Genomic DNA, 16381 nt, shown 5'->3' with positions numbered 1-16381 from the left:
TAGGTTAAAAATCTAAGTTAGATTTGGATCAAAATTCTAATTAGATTAGGATTGACAGGCTCTTCGAATCTGGTTTGAATTAGATCCAAAATGAATCAAATTTGAGCCCATTTGGTTTAGAATGAAAGAGTCCCATGTACCTAGGACTCTCTCTTATAAGGTGGCTGACCAAAGGAGGGAAGGGGCTGATTTTTTTCTATCCCACATCGTGTGCATGGTGAAAGGGTTCACACGTGAAGAAAGGAGAAGTCCTTTCTTTCTTACATCTCCTTTCTTAAGTGGGTTTCCTTATTGGATAAGGAGTCCTAACTCCCTAAGATTTTGATTAGATCAAGATACCTCATCTATAAGAGAGAGGACCCTATTACACGGTAAAAGGATGATTGCTTTGTGCAACAAACAAAAAAAAGGGTGGGGCGTGAAGAGTGTGTGCGACACAAAAGAAAGAAAGGTTTCTTTCTTTCTCACCATGGAGTTTTCTTTTGGGTGCTCACCTTTTGGACATCTTTCTTTTTGGCATGAGGAGTCACATACAAGATCATATCTCTCCCTCTTTTGCTGCCTTTTTAAAGGATTAGTGCAGAAGGAATCATCCCTCTTCCCTACAAAGTCTGGCGTATGCGCGAAATAGAGGGCCTATACTTTCAAGCCTCGTGAGGCATCAGATTCAAGCAACCTCTGGAGATTTGATCCCTATTCTACTGTGATCAAGATAATCCATAATTGTTATATATGCTTTAGAATAGAAATTTTTTTTAAAACACATTCTAGCGATCCGATCAGATCGGATACTTTCCCTTCAAAACTAGCATCATTACATATTCAGGGATAATTATTAATTGTTAAATTATGTATATCTGAAAGGCTATCCACAATAAGGATCAAAAAAACATGCATGATAATTATTTTATGCAAACCTATGTGACAAGAGTGAGGATGTAAATGAGTATAATTGCCCATGAGTTATTCAAACTCAACTTGACTCGATTATTATCAAGTTCGAGTTGGACTCGTGTAGCTCGAATAGTTATCCGAATCTAGTTCAAATAGCAAGATACTCGAGATACTTTGAAGACTCACGAGTCGATCTCAAGTATTATCTTTTTTTCGTCGAGTCAAGTTGGAGCTTAGGATATTAAGGTTTGATCAATTTTGAGTCAAGTTTTGAGTCTTAGTATTTTGAGTCAAGTCTAGCTTGAGTCTTTAGTTACTCAACTCTGCTTAATCACAATCTTAGACAAGAGGCTCTAAATTGTAGAATAGTTGTTTGGTTTTCCTACATAAACAAAGGGTATAAGAACTTTCTTTCGGTGCATTAAAAAAAGTTTTTACGAAGAAATATCAAGAAAGAAATAGACACCAAAGAAACTTGCACCAAAACAGTCATCTTAGTTCAACTATTCTTTTCTAAAATAAATTCTAAGCACATAAATCTCATATTCTTTCCTATTATTAGCCATGTAATTAGCCTTTGTGCTGCAAAGTTAGTGCCAAATTCTTATGAGATCTTCTATCATGGGCGCAGATCATTTGGACAGTCCTGAATTTTTCTTGTACTGTACAATAACAAATAGCTCCCTCTTTTGTACTAATCAGTTCCTGTTCATTAAGAGTCCTGCATATAGAAGAAGATGAAGAATTTAGCTTACATTCATCACATTATGCCTTTTTAAATCCAATGCTAGTATAATAAATGCAAAACATTATACAAATAAAATATTGTCATTTATCACAAATACTTCATGATAATTGATAACATTCTTTCTTGATCAAATGTTGACACCCTGCCCCCATCTCATCCTCATGTGCATGTTTTAGGGCAAAACTTTCTTCATGAGAGCAGGAAATCTTGTTTTTAGCTATTGGAATGTCAGTTGCTGGAGAAGATCATTGTTGTATCTTAAGTTTTTAAAATATATCAACAATTTAAGAAGATACTAGCAAACCTAGCATATTTATTACATATCCAAATTAATAAAAATAATAATAATTATATATTCATTATATATTATATAAAAATCAAAACCATAAATTGGATGTATAAAATGAATGTGAGATGGACTATGCATTTTCTATTAACTCTTATGAAAAGAGTTAATGATTTTAAAATCACTGATAAATCATCTAAATTGAAGATCGACATAGTTTGAACATGGTCATACTATATAAAATATTTACAAACCAAAATTCATATATTTGAGTGCATGCATCAAGTCGACATAAAAATGAATAGTATCATTAAAATTACATGATAGGAATCCAAGTTGAAAATCTAGCTTATGGATTATAATCTGCATATCTTAAAATATAAATAGATTCAAAATTATCATATTTTGATAATTAGATTATAGAAAAATATAGTATCATACGATTAAAGCTGTCCATTTTAAGAGCTACTTGACATATATATTAGAAATTACTAAACTATGCAAATTTTAGTTTCCATGTATCTCTTATGGTACAGATCATCTTCTGTGATTCATATCTTGAATTTGGATTATCTATCATAGATTTTGAGTTATTAACTTTTTCTTCAAGAAGTTGATATGAAATATGCAGCCCAACTGGATGAATAAATTGTTGGATGTATGCCTTAGAAAGCCAATTATTAGCTATCACATTATAATTCCAGAGCTTGTATTTATACTTGTAAAATTTTATTATTAATAAAAGGGCTTCTTATTTCTAATCATATTTTTGTGTTTATGATTTATCCTTGAAATTAATAAAGATAATTTTATATATTCTCAAGATGTTAAGAATTTGAGACATACATAATTAGTGATTAATTTCTAAATACTCTTTCTTGATCATAGAATCATCATGGAGGATAGTGATTGATCTCATCAAGATCGGTGCATGAATTATCTTCCTTTCAGACAGACGAGTCTCGACTCTATAATGTAGAGATATTAGGATGAGAGTGTAGATGGTTGTTAGAGAATAACTTGCATTGAGCATGACATCATGAGAAATCACTTGGATATCTATTCACTCGTTAGTGGTTATCTCGATGCTGCAGTGGTGTGAATGATCTTTTGACCTGCAACGTATTGGCTATTTACAGCGAGGCTACTGTAGTTTGACTGTACATTCTTTTGGTTCCTAATCATTCGGTTTCTTACTGTGTATGATGGTTATAGTAGGTTCAAGTTCGCTATTTGAGTAGGGTGCATTTAGATGGGATCTATCGATTTTGATAGATGAGGAGTAGTTTTATACGATTCGCAAGACTGAGTTCAAAAAATCTCTGACTAGAGCATGTGTGAGTACTGAAAAAGAGTTTTCAAGTAATTCACAAAGAAATTCAAGTCGAGCCAATCTGGCATATGACTGATGATGAAATTTGATGAGTTCTCCATGACCTTCATCAAATTGGGACTATCAATAGAAGGACTGAGTCATACAATAACTGTACCTAGAGGTTCATACTTTTATTCTTCTGGATTGTCACTACATACTGCTAGGTGTTACTGGTGGATTGTGGGACTCGTCGGAAGTCATCTTGATGATCAATGACCTCGAAGGATAGAGTTGAAATTATTCTAATCTATCGAAATGAGTTTCGATGATATTATGATAGAGATCACAGTATATCTTACTACCAAACTGAATAGAACCTATGGGATCATACATAATAGAGATTTGATCGGATCAGATGATTGATCAATGATAAAAATCATTGAAGGACTTAATCGTCAATTCGATTAATGATTAAATTAATACAAATATTACAAAAGGATTAATTAGTAATTTGATTACTAATTAGCTCAATTTGATTGAGCATTGAGGATTAGATCAAGTCTAATTGAGTTAGATTTAGTTCGACTTAAATTGGGTTAGGTCTGATTGAGTTATGAGATGACTCAATTAAGTTTTTGATTTGATCAGGACTTAGGTTTAATCAAAATCTAATTTGATTAAGCTTTGATTTATCCAATTTGGTTCCTAATTAGATTAGGTTTCATCCATCAATTTGGCTATAATTAGATCTGATTTGGTTTGGACCACATTGAAGCTAAATTGGACTAGAATCTGGCCTAGCACCCAAACCCAATCACCCACACCCATTGTCCACGCCAATCTGACTTTGGTGTGGAGGTTTTGCATGCTTATCAAGGCTTGGTCGATCAGCCTTAGCCTCTCTTGGATAAGGATAAAATCTGATTCGATCTGAATTCAAATTTGATTTGAATTCAAATTTAAATCGGGTTGTTATCTAGTGGTTGTTTGCTCTCATCCAAACCTTATCGCCACTCTTTAAAAGGAACCCTTTTCTTGGCTGCCGAACACTAGTGTTTTCATCTGAGTTTGGCCGATCAAAAAGAGAAGAGAGGAGGCTTTAGGTGTGAGCAATTGTAGCCCTTGAGGCATGGGTTATTTCTAAAAGAGTCTAGGATTTTGTGGGTTGAGAATTGTTCTCCAATCTTCCTCTATTTCTTCTTTTGTTTTGTCTCTTAGATTGTCTAGGAGAAGAAGCCTAGATCAAGCATCAAGAGGGATTTTTGCAAGAGAACTAGCACCCCAGGGAGATCGCCGACCTCTGATTTGAGAAGACTTTGTGTGGATACCTTTGGAGATCGAACGTGTGCATGGCTGAAGGAATCAGTTTCAACTCCACAGATCATTGGCTGCAGTGAATTATGACCCATGCAAAGATGATGAGATTTGATCTTATTGTACATGTGGATGTGATCTACACTGTTTTTAAATCTCTTTTATATATGTCATAGATCCGGAGTTTTGGGTAGTCTATAGATATGATCTAATGCATGTGGGTTAAAAGGGTTTTAATCTTGATGACTTCTGCGTGTTTCGAAAAAATTTTAAAATCTATACATATTTTCTATCTGACTTTCTAACATAAATATTATGGAGAAATCTAGGATATAAGTTAGATTAATTAGGGTGTTCCAAGAGGAAAAATTGAGATCAGAGAGAGTACTAACAACCCAGTACAGGCTATAAGTCCAATTTGGATGTGAATTTGGTACACAAAATCCATCTAGGATATTTCTGCGTTGGAATACCCTGCACTGGATAGGATAATTCCGCCCCCTTTACCATCTTTCGGCAAATGTTGGGATCCAACCGCGATGACACGGCCCCGGATAGGCTACACCTTGCAGAGGAACAGCTTATCCTCCAGGTGCATCCAGTCCGGTTCACCTAATCCTCGTACCCTCTCACGTCCCGCATGCATTCTTCCTCCCTCCCTTCCTTCCCGCTCCGAACCTTCGGGGACCTCTTAATTCCCTTCCCAATTCTCCCCAAATTCTCTCTTTTTTTTTTTGCCCTGTTTTTTCTCGGGTTGAGTCCTTCTCCTTGACGGCGGCGTCAATGCGTAGAAAGATTTGGTTTTTCCCCCTTATCTACATAGTTCTTCTCCAAAAACCGTAGGTCTTACTCCCAATCGCTGATTTCTTCTCCCTCTGGCCCTCCCAATTTTGCCTCCTTGGAGGATTTATTTGTATCAGATTGGGGATCTGGGCGGTGGGAGAAGGGATCAGGAATTGGCCTTTCGTGCAGAAGGAGGGATTGGGAGAAGGTGGATGGGCGATGGAAATGGAAAAGAAGGTCGTCGTCTCGGATATGGGGGCGTGGGCGATGAATGTTGTCAGCTCGGTGGGGCTTATCATGGCCAACAAGCAGCTCATGTCTGCTGGTGGCTATGGATTTAGCTTTGGTATACCCTCTTTCCCTCTCCCCACCTCCCTCTCTCTCTACCCATCTATCTTGGCATGTTATGATGGAATTAATGTATAAAGATTCAATTTTTATATTGAAAACTATGATTGATCTCGGTATATATGTGTTTTTTCCCAAATATTCAAGATGATAGATATCCCATTGTGCATTTGTATTATGAATTGATAACTTACAGAGAAGCATAAAATCTTTGAATTACTGTAAGTCCCTTGAATGATTAGAGAAGCACAAAAAATGGGGCGCTAAGAACCTTTTCTTGGAAATCTTGAATTTGGATAGTTGATTATGGTTTTTGAAGGAGTTTGTATGGATGCAGCTTTATTTGGATCATAAAAACCGCATATTGGAGTGATTTCTGGTGATACTGAAATTAACTAATTTTTTAATTGCTAAAAATAATAGGTTAACTCGGATTCACACAACCCATGCTATATACCATTTTGGATTTTTTTTTGATTTATTTTTCTAAATTTAAATGAACTTTACTGTTGGTACATGAATTTCTGCAGCAACCACGCTAACAGGGTTTCATTTTACCCTGACGGGCATTATTGGATATCTTTCAAATGCATCTGGCTTGTCAACGTCCAAGCGTGTTCCTCTTTGGGAGCTTCTGTGGTTTTCCGTTGTTGCTAATCTATCAATTACCGGGATGAACCTTAGTCTTATGCTGAACTCTGTGGGGTTTTACCAGGTCCGTTGTTTTTTGCCTGGTTTATCTAGAAATATATGATTTATTTTGTTAGGACAATATATTCGTCAACCTGAGTGCTGCTGTAAAACTTGCAGATCTCTAAGTTGAGCATGATACCAATGGTTTGCATGATGGAATGGTTACTCCACAGCAAAAACTATTCCCTGAGAGTGATAATGTCCGTAATTGTGGTAGCCTTTGGTGTTGGTGTTTGCACGGTCACTGATGTGGAGATTAATGCTAAGGGTTTCCTTTGTGCATGTGTGGCTGTGTTCTGCACATCGCTGCAGCAGATTGTGAGCATCTTAACATTCTTTCTTCTTTGAAAGTAGATCTTTAAATTGAATCAGAAATAATATGACTTTCACTGTTCAATTCTTTGTGCTGGTATCATATGGTGGGGACTTAAAATTTAAATGCAATAGAATATAGGAAACACATGTTTTATATCATTTAACAATTGCATAGCTTTTGTGATGAATACTCCATTTTTGCAGAGTAACATTTGTTTCCGATCTTATAGTTGATTATTTAAGAAACTGGTTTTTCTGGTATTAAAAATGAAAATTTTCTCAATAACAGATTTCTCCTTCTCTGGTTTGCGCATCTAAAAGGTTTTGCTTGTAATCTCATGCATTATCATTGGAATATGTCTCATCATGTCTCAGTCTCACTGACAGTATTTATATTAGAGAAGAAGAAATGCTACTTAAAGTGCTTTCAGGTTGAATGGTTATTGTCTTCTGGGTGGTTTCAACAATTTCAGCTCCACTCGTGTTAATTAGATCATTACCCAATTATGATCCCGAGCATTCAGGGTCCTAGGAGGGGTGAATTGGGGATAGACCTACTAGCCTTCTTTTTACACAAAGTGGCTGCCCTAGGAGTTAAACCTATGCCATCGCACTTGTCAATCCAAGCCTCTACCATTGCACCAAGCTCCAGTTGCTGTAGTTTATCACAAATTATAAAATTATAAAAAGATAAAGAATAAAACAAGATGTTGAAATAAATTCTACATCATTATAATTGTATCATATGGGACCCCTGGATGTATTTATTTTACTGCTTTTACACTGAAACATGTCAAACCTTAAGGTTTAAAAAATTTATGAAAACTCATCTGTCACATAATTTGAGAATAATACTTTATATTTGTGCATGTATATGTACACTTTCTAATTTGATGATTATTTAACACATGGGTACTCTATCTGTGTGAGATTAAGGCTCTAGGTAAGCACATTCATCAACAAGTTTGTTTTTCTAGTTCTTTCCATATTTGCAAATTTCAAGCTTTATTGACAACAGTTGCTTCTCAAAATGTGAAGGAATAAAGGAGTGATGAAAGTGATATTCTTGGCCTTGAACTGATAGTTGTAGATGCTGACTGAATGAAATATAGGGCCTTTACTCACAGGATTTATTTGGACAGAGCTTGAGGCTTTTCATTTTGAAATCATGGTTCTATCCTTTTCATGTATTTAAAGTTTTTGAATATCAAGAGTCGAGATTCTTTAGGAGGTGCTTGTCTGTTGAAAAGAGAAGGTTTATAAATAGAAAATATGTAAGATGATTTCCAGTGAAACATGCATCTGGAAAATTTTACTCAAGTAGGTTTTCAGTTCCATAATTTTAATTTGGAAAATAACATGAATATCAAAATGCGACTATTTTGGGTGTTGTATTGTGTTTTGCAATGGACAGTTGTCTTGTTGATTGTCCATCATAGTGTGGTGAATATCATAGAGGATGGTTTAAAATGGATTCTGTGCCATTGGTTCATCCATGGACAACATGCAAAATCAGCTATAATCTTGCTAGGTGACAACCACTAAATGCACCAAAACTGGCAGTGCAGTTGAAATTAAGTTTGATCAACTTAAGCAATGACCTTGATGCATAATAAGATGTTGACTTTTAAAGATTGTTAACTGCTAAAGCTTGTTTAAGAGTCCATGTTTCATCAATTAGGTTGATAAAATTCAACCAATTTGCTAAATAGTTGCTTGACATGAACACTGAAATATTGCAGAAGCCAGAAACAGAGCTTTGGATGAGTGAGATCAGAATGTGAAGGGTTTATTTGGAAAGAGAATTATTGACAAATTAGAATTTCAAGAGAGCCGAACTCGAGGTTTTTTTTTTTTTTTTTTTTTTCAGATTTTAGTCTATGAGGAGGCATTTCTAAATAACAAAGGAGGCTGCCAGTGCACTTTAGAAAAATGGGAAAAAAATGGAAAGGAGCCTAATCTGAAAGGGCTGCAATGTCTGTGTATGACCAAAGGTGTCATACATTTATTGAAAGAGTAGATGAATGTGAATATTAGGAAGAATTAGTGTGAAAAGAGGGTTAATAAATAAACATGTAGCAGAACATAGCAGCCCTAGTTTTACCATGAATCTCTTCAGCCAACAAATGAGTGCACTGACCATAGAGGTATTATTTCAGGTATCCTATGTTGGGTTTTGGACTCTGCAGAGTTTTACTATATTTATTTTTATAAATTTGATACTCTTTCTGTGTAGTAAGTTGGAAGAAATTTAGAATGAGGTTCTCCTGAAAGGGCATTTGGATGCTTGCCATTATGCTTGTCTTTTTCATGCCTTTGCAATTGAAGTGACTTTCAGATCTAGAGATATGAATAAAGAATGGGTTGCTAGCTTTTGCATTCCCTTCAATTATATCTTGAATTTTTCATAGAATCTCCTAGGAAAAAAAATATGATTTTATTTTAGTCTATTTACTCTTTCACAAATTGTAGTCCATTTGGTATTCCTGTTTAACTGCTTTAGCTAAGGGCTGCTCTATTCCACAATGTGGGCTGTGGAAGTCTCGTTTAGACATATCCTGTAATTGCAGTAAGATGTGACCATATTACTATTGGTACTATTTGTATGGGATAAGGCTTTTTGGTTGAGGTTTAGATATATACTTAAATTCTTATTATGTATAGGGAGGTCTTCCTGTATCAAAGATTGTATAGTGGCAAAAATAGTAACCTACTTACGTGATCACATTCTGTCAATTGAGTTTTGTTTGTATGTATGGATAAAGTTCTGCACTAAGGTTCATAGTTTTTTCTATTTCTTGATGGAATTTTCCATAAAATTCCTCCAAGTAATAGTGACCTAGGAATCCTTTTACATACTTTCATGTTGCACTGCTGTATATTACTGCTGTTGGGAGTTTAGTTGCAGAAAATGATATGCTGGTTGCCTTCATTTATTCCCCTAATTGTAATCATGGCGATTGATATGCTGATGTTGAATGCTTGGTTTGTCAAAATATTGAAATGCAGTTAATATACTCATGCGTATGTTAGATGTTGTATACCACAATACTTTGGAAATAGTTTGCTGATTTTACATACATTCTCCAGTCCCTGTGTGTATAAGCAATCTAATTCTACTTTCATCTTTCTAGACCGTTGGATCTTTTCAGAAAAAATACAACATCGGCTCTTTTGACCTCCTAAGCCAAACCGCGCCGGTTCAGGCTATCTCCCTTCTTTTGTTTGGCCCTTTTGCAGACTACTACCTAAATAGGAAGTCCCTCTTGAAGTACCACTTCTCTACAGGAGCAACTGTAAGTTCTCAAATTTCCCTTAGAATTGTACCCAAAAGTTGATAGTTTTTTATTGCTGGTTAAATACTTTATGCTTTAATATTATGCAAAATATCATCATGCAGTCAATTTTTCACATTCATCATGCACTACTGATGACAGTTAAAATAATGCTATATAACTTCCATAATAAATGACTTGATGAATAGGCAGAAAAAAATAGGTGCACAAATAGAAAATGTTCATTCTTAAAAAGATGGTACAGTTGTTATAGAGACTTCTGTAAGGGATTAGGCTATCAACGTTGAAAACATATTGGTGCTTTAGAGAATTTAGCACGATTGCTAGTTGCTTGCTGTTTTACAAAAGGTGCTGTGTCAGTTGCATAACCTAGCTTTTACCCACCCATTCATTGTAAAAATGTATATTAATCACATTAAGTTATTTTCAACTTTGGACTAGTCACGGTCATTTTTCCCGCCTATGATGGGGCCAGAGAAAGTGTCACATTTTCCACCTGTGATGGGGCAATGGATAATGCCACATTTTCAGCCTATAACAGGGCAATAGATGATAACAAGGCTAGTCTAAATATCACCCAACCATCCAGTTATGCAAGTTTCAATTTTATTAATTGAATATACTGACGTTCTCTCATTATAGAATGCAAAAATATAATTAGCACTGTCTATACACAATCAAGTTCATTTATTTTCTATACTGAATTACCAATTTATACAAGTATGTATGTAAAAGGGATTCTTACCTCTAACATGCAATAGAACTCAAGCAAGGTGCATGCTGAACTGTATAATTGCACGTAGGAAAGGCTCCTGCCCGTGCATATCAACGTGCATGTTTTACTTGTTTTCGTTTTTAGCTGCCAAACCAAATATTTTTGGTCTATCCATGATTAAACCTCTTCCTTTCCACTCTCTTGCAGTTGTTCATACTCCTCTCCTGTTCCCTATCTGTCTTCTGCAACATTAGCCAATACCTCTGCATCGGCCGGTTTTCTGCAACATCCTTCCAAGTCTTGGGTCACATGAAGACCGTATGTGTGCTAATACTTGGATGGATACTGTTTGACTCGGTGCTTGCTGTCAAGAATGTACTAGGAATGTTGCTTGCTGTGGTGGGAATGATAGTTTACAGTTGGGCTGTGGAGCAAGAGAAACAGGCAAAATTGGCTTCCCATGTCAAGAGTGATAGAGCATCGGATGAGGAGGATGCAAGTCTCCTAAAGGAGAAAGTAAATAGTCTTCCTGAGTCAGATCTCAAGTTCGGACAGACAAAGAGTTGATTCTTTCATTTTTTTTTGATTTGTTCGTTAGTACTTGGTCAAAATCAGTTCTTTTTTGCCCTTCCATAGTTTAAATTATTCAAGTCATCTTGTTGCATCAAAGCTCCTAATCGACTGTGTTGCTGGGGAGTTTTTCTTTCATACTCAATTTTTTCGGGGTCGGTGTGTTCGTTTGTGTTATACAGCATATGAGGGTGAATCCCATGGTAATGGTAATTGTTCATCAGGAAGATTCATTTTTCATAAAGCTTCTTGTATTCCCATTTGATCAGGTGTTGATGTCCCTACGATGATTTCATACCTTGCTGCCTTAAATTCTAAGTTCTGTAAGTCCCAACCATGTTTTTCAAATAGGGAACATCTTGGCAGTGGCGCGTCTGCATCCAAAACCCCATTTTGCGTCCCAGATATTATGCTGGTTTGAAACTTATTGGAGAAATCTGTATAGCAGGTTGCAGCATATCTACATTGCTATCTGAATCAGCAACAAAAATTTGGTCTTTGGAAGTGTGGAAATGTAGAAGCACGACTTACCTGGAACTTAAACCTAAGGCCACGTGGTGATGATAAGAACCCAAGCAATGAATATTAAATGACATTACTTAGTTTGCCAATACAGTTTTTTTTTTTTTTTTTTGAGTAGATTGTCAATACAGTTCTGCAATCAAATAGGTGCATTATAATCTAACACTTTGGCTTTAATGCAATAGTGTTACCCCTCTTTTACCAAATGTAGCATCCTGATTTTTGATGAACCGAAACAAAATAGTTAATATTTTTCATCTAATGACTGATTTAATCGGTCACTATTTATTTAACGATAATTATGGTCTTTATGTCTCTATTATTAAAATACAAACTCTCTAAAAGGAAAGAGATGCCACAGCAAGTGGTCTGTCCTTGCATTGTGTTACAGTTCCCCAACGAAAAAACTGTAGTAATTATTAAAAATAGTGATCAATATATGGAACTATTAGTTCAACAGTAGAGAATATTTTCATTATATTATAATTTCAAAAAATTATATTAATTATTAAAAATAGTGATCAATATATGCAAGTATTAGTCGAATAGTAAAGAATATTTTTCTGTTGCTGCTCCTCTCCAATCGGGGGATGTGGCATGGGCGGTACAATGTGGCGCCATCAAGCTAGAGCAGGGGACGTCGGACTTGGCCTCCGGATATCTACAGAGAAAGTTCGCATGATGGAAAGATCCGTGGGGGTTTCTCCAATAGGAGACCCTTCGATGGTTAAGTTGCAGTCGGAGAAGGAGAATAGTAAGAGGCAAGTAGCCAGACCAGAGAGTGAGGAACCCCTTGTGATGTTGGCTTTTGTTCTCTTTTATGAGGAGAGGCCTGTCAAGTGGCAGGTCGCCGTCCGCTAGAGAAGTAGCCATTAGAGGGCTAGAGGTAGTGGGTGTCAGTCGGTTTCGATGGGATCGGTCCTTCACTAGTGGAAAAAGCGACCAACACCATTGGCTGTCAGATCAGGATGCTCCGCACATCCAAGACCCTCCGGAGCTTCGATGGATCTCATAGGGAACCAGACAAAGATCGAGTGGGGCCGGCGTTTGCCTGACGATGTAGGTATCGCCGAGCTACCAATCTCATTCAAGTAATTAGATTGTAGCCGAAGTTTGTGGAGTTGTCGAAGGGACTGTGCTGTGACACTCAGGCCATGCGGTCTCTATGGCCAAGTCGTGTCACCACATGTTTGCCATGTCATTGGGGAATTGCTATGTCATCAGGTAGATAAAATATGGGTAAGAGGAATCGCCATTTCATCAGGTGGATAAAATATGGTTGAACACTTATCCCCCACTTTCTAGTTCGAAGGATTTATTCTGAGAAGTAGTTCATTGATCGGCCCCTAAGGTGGTGGGCTTAAGTGTGTCTCCTTATTATATGAGGATTCATCGATGTGGCTGGGGAAGATAAACCCACTTGGCATGCCAGAGAGTCGCCGATCAGCTCTGAGCAATCATCCAGATGGCCTTCTAGTCGGCCTTGCGGTTATCAGGCGCTTCTGGGTCTGACAACCGCTTGCTGCCCGTAGTGGTGCCCTCGGGGTGAATTAGGGCCGGCGGCCCCCTTGGTTGCGATCCTGAGGGTGGCTGCGGAACTCATCGTGACTTGGTCTCCATCAATGTCGAGCTGGTTTCTTCTACCTCGGATCTTGTCAAGGCAACCTCAGATCTTGTCGAGGATTTTTGGGTGACATCGGGGTCATTAGATGTCTAAGTCCTTCGAGGTAATAGTCGCTCTGGATTGGGGTGAATTTGAAGTCGCTCTCGAATAAGGCCAGGGAGCTCTGGCAGTGGACATTGTTTTAGCCAAGGTTGGTTCACGGGTCTACCCATCGGGAACCAAAGCATTCGTTCACAGAGTGCCTCGTAACTCCCTCCACCATAATGGCAGACGAGATTTTCTGAGAGAATAAGTTGGGGATTTGTCCTAGGCCAGTTCTGGATTGCCATGTGGGGGATTGAGGCGGGCTTCGAAGTGTCTCAATGGCTGCTCCTTGGTAATGAAAACATGCAGTTAATGGTTGCGGCGATTGGCATCTCGGGGCTGGATGCATGGTGCAACTCGATTGTCGGTTGGTTGGACGCACGTTGCTTGAAACCTATATAAATGGCGAGCTCTCCTTATGGTAAATGCATCCATCAAAGAGCTTTTGCCGGTCCTCTTTGAATAACTTGCAATGATGGAGCTGTCGCCATGACTAGTGAAGCAGAGAAAAAAAAAGCTGAGTATTTGAGGAGGTCTTTGCCTAAGAGGGCGAAGGCCGCATCACTGGAGCTGCCACGACTCTTTTTTTTTTTTAATGAAATATTCATTTTGCTGTCTGCATCTCTTGCATTTGTCTCGATGTCATTGCAAACTTTCACCCCTGGAAGTCTTCCAGACTCGTCCGTGGCTGTTTCTGCTTCTCACCCAATTTGCTTGTGATGGGCGATCGCATGGAACTTCTGGTGGTCTTCGGCTTCATCTCGATGACCCACCTTCAGCTCAAATCCATGCATTTATGCACATTTGGGAGCTGGTTCTTCTAGTTGGGGTCATTGGCTTTGGTGCCACTACGGCAGTGTTCAATTGCTCGCTGCATGCATGAAGCCATCTGATCTTGAACTTGCACTTTGGTGACTTGTAATGGGTATTCAGTTCTGACCCGTTTGCCAGCATGGTCGATCGTTGAAATTGGTTACATCGTTTGCGACGACATTGTTGAAGATGCTCCCTCTCACCAAATGGGTGTTGGAATTCAGAGTTTGGTGCATGCATATGTGTTTCAAAATTTTTATTTTCTAAACACCGCAACGGAGCATAAGATTAAAACACTTTTAATCTAAATTTTACATACATAAAAATATAAAATCATATGGATCTATTTTATATACTGAAATTGATATATGTTGAAATTCAGATTGTGATCAAATCACATACTTATTTTGCAATCCCTTTCTTCAAAACTGGATCTGAAAGAGAAGAGGCTCTCTGTTAGCCGCATAAGTGTCCGGCCTCTATGAGTATCTACTTAGGATTAGTCTGAAACAGTCCTCTATAATTTGAATTTTGATTCTCCAAAATTCAGTCTGTTGAAACTGAACGAAGCCTGGATTGTGATTCACACTTGATCTTTCTTCTTAATCTTCTTCTTCTCTTCTTCTCTGGAGTTTCTCCTTGCTATGTGCTTCTACCAGATGCTAGAAACCAGCAAAAAAGAGGCACCCAAACTCCTCTAGGCATGAAACTCCTTGGGACGCGCATCCCAAGGAAGGGATGTATAGAACACCTAAGAGAAGAGAAAAGGAGAGGAAGAGAGGGCAGGGGAGAGCCTTTGGGTGTGAGGGGCTGCTGGTTTTGATGCTCTAGAGACCTTAGGGGAGGTCCCTTTAAATAGGCATAAGAATTGAATCCTATTTAATCTCATAATACAAGTCCTACTTGCATTAAGATTTCTATTAACTTATGTTATCCAACTTACATTAGGAAGTCCATTAGGCGTCAATTATTGGAGCCCTTGCACCCATAATTAGACACCCTCTTTTGCACCCAAGAGACACCCCATATGAAAATCAAAAGCTCTCTAATTAATAGACATGCCTTAATTGATCAAATCAACATGGCGCCCCATAATAACTATCAAGGAGATTCATAAGGGACTTGCACCCTTAATTTATATGATCTATAATATTAGACACCCAACAATTAGAGTCTCATAAATCTTATTCATGTAGGTTATTAGTAGGTAATTAAGTTAGAATTATCTTATCGAATAAGTAATCCCAACAAAAAGAAGAATTTGGTCCAACCATGTGCTAGCAAGGTTACCATGAACCCAATGAGTTTCTCTAAACCCAATTGACACTTTATAAGCTCAATTTCTTATTCTAGACCTTATCTCTTTGTTGTGTGACCTCATTGGTTCAATTCTATCTGGTAGTGAGATATACAATGATCCCTATCATCATATCATTGAAATTTTTTTCAATGGGTTGGAATAATTTTATTCTAACTTAACAAAGATTGTCAATCCAGAATAATCTTAATGAGCTCTCACAATTCACTAGTAATACCTAGCAGTATGTAGTCACAACCCAGTAGAACTGAAATGAACCTTCAGATATAGTTAACGTGTGATTTAGTCTCTCTATCGTGAGTCCCGACTAGATGGTGGGTCATGGATAAATCATCAAATCTCAACATTAGTTATATGATAGATTGATTAGCTCAAGTCCAGTTGTACTTCTATGAAAATTTTTTTCCATCAATCACACTGCTGTGGCCACAGACTCTTAGACTTAGCCTCTCAAATCTCATAGGACTACTCTTCTTCATCAAGATCGATAGATCCTATTTTGATGCGTACCCCACTCCTACAGTGGACCAACTGTCGCCAACATCCACTACAAGGACTCATTGAGACTCATGTTTATGTGTCAATCAAATTTCAACAGTCTCATTGTGAGTAGCAGTACCATCTTAAGTCAAAAGATTAGTCACACAACTACAGTATCGAGACAATCACTGATGATTGAATAGAAATTCAAGTGATCTCTCGTATGGTCATGCTCAGTGCCAGTTGTTCTCTAACAATCATTC

General features: G+C 37.4%; 1 protein-coding gene across 1 annotated transcript; it reads left to right on the top strand.

The window, feature by feature from the left end:
* The first annotated feature begins 5175 nt into the window (after positions 1-5175).
* On the top strand, positions 5176-11537 carry LOC105057979 (UDP-rhamnose/UDP-galactose transporter 2). Its single transcript, XM_010940733.4, has 5 exons — positions 5176-5686; positions 6219-6403; positions 6499-6699; positions 9831-9992; positions 10915-11537. The coding sequence occupies exons 1-5, from the start codon at positions 5560-5562 to the stop codon at positions 11272-11274; spliced, it is 1035 nt and encodes a 344-aa protein (XP_010939035.1). The 5' UTR covers positions 5176-5559; the 3' UTR covers positions 11275-11537.
* The last annotated feature ends 4844 nt before the right edge of the window (positions 11538-16381 follow it).

This window comes from Elaeis guineensis, chromosome 15 (genome assembly GCF_000442705.2).
Source record: "Elaeis guineensis isolate ETL-2024a chromosome 15, EG11, whole genome shotgun sequence".
Classification (NCBI taxonomy): Eukaryota; Viridiplantae; Streptophyta; class Magnoliopsida; order Arecales; family Arecaceae; genus Elaeis; species Elaeis guineensis.
The sequence above is the reverse complement of the archived record's forward strand: the minus strand, read 5'-3'. Positions and strand labels throughout refer to the sequence as shown.

Bases quoted from the DNA above. Each gene is read 5' to 3' on its own strand.
- LOC105057979 (XM_010940733.4), top strand. From the start codon at position 5,560: ATGGAAATGGAAAAGAAGGTCGTCGTCTCGGATATGGGGGCGTGGGCG. The intron at 5,687-6,218 runs GTATACCCTCTT...GAATTTCTGCAG, and splicing joins TGGCTATGGATTTAGCTTTG to CAACCACGCTAACAGGGTTT. The intron at 6,404-6,498 runs GTCCGTTGTTTT...TAAAACTTGCAG, and splicing joins ACTCTGTGGGGTTTTACCAG to ATCTCTAAGTTGAGCATGAT.